General features: G+C 39.9%; 1 protein-coding gene across 5 annotated transcripts in view; it reads left to right on the plus strand.

Moving 5' to 3' along the window:
• The first annotated feature begins 251 nt into the window (after nt 1-251).
• Nucleotides 252-7271, plus strand: part of RAD52 (RAD52 homolog, DNA repair protein) — a 23347-nt gene continuing 16327 nt past the window's right edge. For 3 of the 5 annotated variants that reach the window (XM_069094351.1, XM_069094348.1, XM_069094352.1), the window contains exons 1-2: nt 252-379; nt 5692-5796. In XM_069094351.1, coding sequence (XP_068950452.1) covers nt 5710-5796 — 87 coding nt within the window. In that variant the 5' untranslated portion in view covers nt 252-379; nt 5692-5709. The other 2 variants (XM_069094350.1, XM_069094349.1) reach the window with 2 other exon arrangements.

Consider the following 7271-nt stretch of genomic DNA (forward strand, 5'->3'; position numbering starts at 1 on the left):
GATGACAGGAGGGCTGGTTCCCGAGGACACTCAGTCCTCCCAATCCAGCAGGGGGCAGCAGAGGGCGCAGCCCAGACAACAGAGATCCACCATCACACTGAAAGGCTTCCCCCCTCCTCCCCCGCCCCCCGCAAATGGCTCCTCCCACTGGCCTTTGCGGCACTCGCTTCGGCCTCTCTCCCCCTCCTCAGGTTCAGACCTCCTTCCGGGAGAAAACACATCACCAGCCTCTCCTCCCAGCTTGCAATGCAATTTCCGCCCTCTAGCCCCGCCCTCTCCAGCTTCTTCGCTCCCGATTAGCCGGAATTGTTCTCCCTGCATGCACTGGGCGCCCGGGAGGTTGCTATTGGTTGTGGGGCTGGATTTATACTGGAGGCGGGTAAGTGAGTGGGAGCGGAATGGGGCTGGGGGCTCTATGAGAGCTGGGTGGATTGGTTGGTGGTCTCCTGGCTGCCCTCATCCTCGGGGCTGCGTGCGCGCTTTCTAGCCTCACCTGTCTCCGAAGCCCAGAACGCGGTATTCGGAGGTGCATGGCCACGGGCGAGCCCCGAGAGCGGGACTTAATTACCGTAATTGCGGCCGGGCCGGTCCGGTCCGAGCGCTCAGGACCCCCGCGTGGTCTGATGTTGTTTGTGGCGGAGGATGCCCATGAGCCCGGAGGGGCGCGAGTGCAGCGCTGTGGGTGGGGGTGGGGGTGATCGCACCTCAGATACTAGCCGTATGATCCTGGGCAAGGCGCTTTGCCTCTCTAGACCTCAGTTTCCTCATCTATAAAATGAGCAGTTTAGATTTGGTGACCTTTAAGGCCCCTTCCGGTTCCAAATCTATGCTCTTAATGTACGATTAAAATTAAACACTTCCTTCAGTTAAAAAAAACAAGCAGGAGTTAAATTTGGTGTCGGGGATCTTATAAAAGATGTTTGTGGGGTAGAATTTCAAGATAATGGATTTAGTTCTCAAAAGTCTATAAGGAAACTTATTTTGGGGGTGTTTACACCACTTTTCTTATGCACATTAGGTATAATGTCGCAATGATTAATGTTATTAATAATATTAATGCTATTATAAGCATATTAACTAACATACCACCATATTATGCTATAGCAACAGAGGCAATTTTGGAATGTATCTAATAATTGGTGTAGTTGCAATACCCTTGGATTTAAAGTCAAGAGGATTGAGGGTCTCTGGAGAGCAAGACGTGGAAGCCAGAGAGACCAGAGCTTGAATCCTGTCTCAGTCTTTTACTAGCTGTGTGACCCTTTGCTTCAGTTTCTTCATCTGTAAAATGGGAATGACAGCACCTACTTCCTAGAGTTATTGTGAGGATCTGAGGAGTTAAATCTATGTAAAATGCTTTTGAAACCTTAAAGGGCTGTAGAAATGCTTGTTTATGATGATTAGTTCTGCCACTAAGTAGCTAATAGGACTATGCAAATCACTTTCCTCTGTGAAAATGAAGTTGGTCCTTCAATCCGTAAAATCCTTCTGGTCATGATTCCTCATGACTTATCAGTTTTGAATCTTGTGTGGGTGAAATTGTGAAAAAGTGAAAATTTCATTCAGTAGCTCCTTTTATGAGAGATAAAAGATGGTTATTTTAAACTAATCGTTAAAGTAAGAGATAGTTGATTATTACAAGGTCTGAATTCTGATTGCCCAGGCTTCTTATATACATTTTTAAATAGGTTCTTTATTTCATAGAAACCCAAATCATTAATTTAGTAACCTTGGGAGCCAGGTTCAAACAAGGTTGAATATTCAAACAAAAAACTTACACTACATGAAACAGTAAACTTCTGACATTCACAGATTTTAAAAAAAGTATATTAACTTTTAAAAAGTTAATTGTCTTGATTTTATGTCATTGTCATTCCTAGATATATGCTCACTATCCCCAGAGTTGAACCCTCCCTTGCAACAAAGGAAGTTAGTTAAGTAAAAACAACCAAATAAGATAAGGATATCTGACAGAGACTATGTCTAACATTCAGTCCCTGTACTCTTCCATCTGGGTCTTAGGAGTGGGGGAGGTATCACTTTCATTGTCTGTTCTCTAGGACCAAGATTATTTATTACAGTTTTTCTGCATTTGTCTTCCCTTTAATGTTCTTTTTGTCTTTATTATGGTAGTGATTTTTCACATTCTGGTTCTGCTTATTTCGCTCTGCAAGGGTTCACCTCTTTTTATAAATATTAATTTGTTATATTTATAAATATTATAAACATTCATTATGAATATTTCAGATTCATCATTTCTTACAGTATGATACTATTTTTTACATTTTTATTTATCATTGTCGATTCTGTCATTTCCTTAACTGAGGTCACAAACTTTGTTTTTAGTTTTTGTTATGATAAAAAAAAATTCTGCTATAAATATTTGTTTAACACTTGAAACCTTTCTGTCTTTGCCTATTTTGCGTATAGGCCCAATCCTGGTTTCACTAGATCAAAGGACAGTGAGCAGTTCAGTCACTTTTCTGTCGTAATTCCAAATTGTTTTCCTTTGGGCAGTAGGAAGCCATTGGACTTTATTGAGTGGAGAAGTGACATGATCAGCCCTCTGTTTAAGGAAAGTCACTTTGGCAGCTCTATAGAGGATGGACTGGAGTGGGGAGGGATTGAAGCACCAGATAGGAAGACCAGTTAGGAAGCTGTTTCAGTAGTCTAGGCTAGATGGAATCTAGGCAAAAAGTTTTAAGAGCCTGAAATAAGGTGGTGACTGTGAGTAAAGAGAAGGAGATGAGAGGAATGTTGTTGAGCTAGAAATGACAAGATTTGAAACTGATCAATGGGATGAGGGAGAGTCGAGAGTTGATAACACCAACATTAGTAACCTGGTAGACTGGAAGAATGGTAGTGCCTTCAGTAGAAGGGAAATTTGGAGGAAAGGTCAGTTGGCAGGGGGAGAAGGGCAGTGATTAATTCAATTTGAGATGTCTGTGGGACATTTACTTTGAAAAGTTCAGTGGGCGATTAGTGATGTGGGTCTGAAGCTTGGTAAGATTGGGACTGATCTGGGATTCAATTTACATAGTGATAAAATTTTTAATTAAAATTTATTTTATCTCCCCCTACCCCAATGAAAAAAAAGATAGAAAGGAAAAAAACCCTTGTAATAAATATTTATAGTCAACCAAAACAAGTTTCTGCATTGACTATGTCCAAAAAATATTTCTCAATCTGAATTCAGTGTTTTTATGTTTAAAATATTTATCTAATGATCAGCTAACAAGCATTTTAAACACTTATTATATCAGGGATTATGCTAAATACTGGGGATAATAATACAAAGAATGAAACAATTCTAACTCTTTTGCAAAGGGGGTGAAGATTTCCAAAGAATATATTATTACCAAAAAAGGTAATTGAAGTGATATCATTAATGCCAATTCAGCCTAGTTTTTTGTCTGTAAAACTTTTATGAGAATTGTTTACACATATATCATATTTATTGTCCTTGAAAATATGAGAAATGAACTGGCTTGCTTTCACAAACGACTTTCTGTATCAAATCACATTTTCATAGCAATATATGACTGAATGGTGTCAAGATTTTATTATCCCCCTGTGGTTATAATTTGATTACAAAGAAAGCATTTGACTTGGCAGTAAAAAAAAAATACCTTATGGGCATATAACAAATCTCCCATTCATATGTTAAAGCCATACGAAATTTCTTAGTACTTGCAACCAGAAAGTTATTTAGTGAACCTTTGCTTACTAGTGCCATTTGAGGCAAAAAATGGGGAAATAGTTTTGCTAAAAGTGTTGACCGCTGGCATGAAAAATGTCCTATACAAAGTCCAAATGAAATGGGATATTTTTTAGTAGTAGGTTCTCTAGAGGTTTTTTTTTTTTTTTTGTGGATAACATGATGTCGATTACTTGGAGCCATGGAACCCTTTTCCATGAGATCCACAGCCACACAAATGAGGTTTTCCTGGTAATCTATACAGGAAAAACTAATTAAAAAACATATGCTAGGGGCGGCAAGGTGGTGCAGTGAATAGAGCCCTGGCCCTGGAGCCAGGAGGGTCTGAGTTCAAATCCAGCCTCAGATACTTAACACTAGCCGTGTGACTGTGGGCAAGTCACTTAACCCCAATTGCCCTCCAGAAAGCAAAAAAAAAAAAAAGAAATGCTGTACAGATTATCAAATGCAGTTGGATGGCAGTACATTTATTTAGTTCATTAGGACTAATCTTGAATAGATATTGCAGATGGACCACTGTTCACTAACAGGGGCCAGACTTGAACAGGAGATAGTAGGCTAGATTATATTTGAGAAGATGCATAGTGCTCTTAATTATTCCAAGCTCTTCTCTGGCTTAAATCAAATGTTCATACTTAATAAGGAAGAATTTACTAATAAATAGGTCTGTACCAAAATGAAATGGGCTGCTTGTGGAGGTAGTGTGTTCCTTAGCAGAGGGTGGATTACTTAAGATAGATGACCTTAAAGGTACCTTCCAGTTCCTGTGTTCTTTGATTCTGTGTTTCTTTGAAACTGTGCACTCAGCAGGGGTGATGCTCTTTGGGTCTGATCTGTATTTTCTGGGGTCTGCTGCTAGCTCTCCTTTCCACTGGTGTCTGCTCTACACTTAGGAGTGAGTCACTGACTCTCCTTTACCATGGACTGAGCTCTTCAAGGCCATGACATGGAGTTCATATTAACTTGTGGAGAATGTGAAGTGATCATTGACCTCTGGGGAAAAACTTTGTCACTTTTCAGGTTCTAGTCTTCATGTCCTAGACATGAAGTTCAGAGCCCAGAGGGTTGGAACCTCTGTAGTGGAGAACTCTGTTTTTCTTTTGGGTTCTGTCAAGTTCTTGACTGCCCCTCTAGCTTCCTGCTATACTCAGGCAATTTACTTGGAATGCTAAATTTCCTCTTTTGGCTCCTTTGTCTCAGCCCCTGTAGTTTCTGCAGATTTCTGCTTACCTCCCTTTGGCCACCTAGACTGAGTAAAGATGCTTACTGTGGTTTCTCTTTTTATTTCTTAATACATCTTGCTTATTTTCTAGAGTGTGTGAGGGAATTGGGTTGTTCTCTCCTATTCATGCAGTCTTGATGCAAGGCCTGATTGACTGGTCCTTAATAATGCTCTTTATTCAACTGGACCCCAAGTCAGTGGATGGAGAGGTGATACCTGAAACTGTATTCAGCGTCGTGTATTCAGTCCTCTTTACCAGAAAAGCAGATCTTATAAAGGGTCGTAAGGTCACCCCTTCATATTTTTATACCAAGAATAGGAGAGTGCTGTACAGCTACATGTGGCCTAAGGCATCATGGTAAATAAGAGATGTGTAACAACCTAATTTAATAAGTAACAACCTTATTTAAAAGGCTAGTTTATGATTCAAAGGATGTAAAAGAACACTTAAAATTTGCTCTTCAGATCTGGGTCTGATGCAAGTCTGAACTTCTAGAGAGACCTGTTCTTTACTTTAGGTACATAATTTTTAAAGTGAAAGGTAGAAGCAAAATCCAGGGGACCCCTGACACTGACTTGTGAAGTACACTTAGAGTTACAAACTATGGTTTGGTAGAGAACTGATCGATAAATGTATGGTGTAAAAGGACTGGAATATAAGACAGGAAGACATTTTGCTTGGTTTTATAATTTTCTCTTTCTCTTTCTTCAGTTTTTGTTGAGATCTTTGTATTATACCCTTGTTCCCTAGTGAGAAACCAAAATCAGGATGCCTGAGAATCAAGGAGCACGCTTTAAAAGCCATGAGAGCCTTCCTGGCACCCCCAGTGGAAGTTCTGTGTTGTGTTTTGGGCAGGTGAGTCTTCAGGTTCCTTCACTTGGGTCTCTACACATCTTTGGAGCTTCTTGGGAATAGAACTTTATGGTGATCAAGAGTAGTAATTACGTGGGTCCATAGCTGTCTTCACTTGTGTTGTGGAAGAGCCCCACGTTTCAAAATAAAATTTGGTAAAACCTAAAGTAATCAGGAGGATTTTATTGATATTACAGCCTAAGGCAGGAGAGCTTAGTTAGCTTACAGAGCAAATCTCTGTCAATTAAATGAGCTCTGAATGTAAAACATTCACAGCTATTGTACATAAGTGTGTATGTTTATCTTTGTCAGTCTATAAAAACCAAGGGCAGTTATGCTTCATCTCAGACTTGCTAAGTACAATGCAATGATAGTCTATACAAGGAGGGAGAAAGAAAAGAGTATATAATTTTTAGTTACGAGTTTGCGACATCTTACAACTTTGTGACAGTGATAAGAGAAGGCTGGTAATTAGAATGTATTATGGAAGTCTAAGCAAGGGTTTGAGGATGAAGGTTAAAACCTATACATAGGGAAGCAGATGTGCCTGCTTCATTTATGCTGAAGGTGACCCTCATTTAAAGATGGGGTCATGTCAAGAGAGGGAAGAGGCAAGGTCATTTTCTCTTTGTCTCCCCCTCTGTCTTCTGTTTTTCTCATTGCCATCGTTACAATCTAGGCAGCTATTCTATTTGGAAAGCTTGAACTGAAAGTCATCAGGGAAGAGGTATAGAAATAAGAACATGGGGCTTTTACTTCCTCAACTTTCTCTCGCTTTTTTTTTCTGCTATAGTTCTGATTCTTTTACCCCCTTCAGTGACTTCGGACTGCTTGTGGGATAAAATCCACACTGTATCCAAGTATGTTAATGATCTGGCACACATCGAACACTATTCTTGTGTTATTTCTAGCCATACTGGATTATTCTGTTCCGTAAACTTGCCCTTCTTTTTTCTACACCTGTCACTATCCTCATACTTCCTTATACTCACCCTTCCCGAGTTCTTTCCATCTTTCATTACTTAGGTCAGACATTAGCACTGCTCTATAAAGACTTCCATGGTCTGTTGGAAATCATCTCTTCCTCCTCTGAATAATTCCATAACACTTTTTTTGTGTGTTTCACTTATGGTACTTACATATTTTATGAAATAGTAGGTAGTGCAGTAGATATAGTGCCAGGTCTGGAGTCAGGAAGCCCTGTGTTCAAATTCAGCCTCAGACATTTATGAGCTATTTGATTCTGGGCAAGTTACTTAACCTGTTTGCCTCAGTTTCCTCATCTGTAAAATGGGGGTGATAATAATAGCACCTACCTTCCAGGGACAAATGAGATGATATTTATAAAAAGCACTTAGCAAAGTGCCTGGTACATAGTAAATGCTATAGAAATGTTAGCTGCCACTGCTGCTGCTGCTGGTGGTGGTAGTAGTAGTAGTAGTAGTGGTAGTGGTAGTAGTGGTAGTAGTAGTAGTAGT

Source organism: Petaurus breviceps, unplaced genomic scaffold (assembly GCF_028583685.1).
Source record: "Petaurus breviceps papuanus isolate PSGF00001 unplaced genomic scaffold, PetGlider_PUasm1.0 216, whole genome shotgun sequence".
NCBI classification, from domain to species: Eukaryota; Metazoa; Chordata; class Mammalia; order Diprotodontia; family Petauridae; genus Petaurus; species Petaurus breviceps.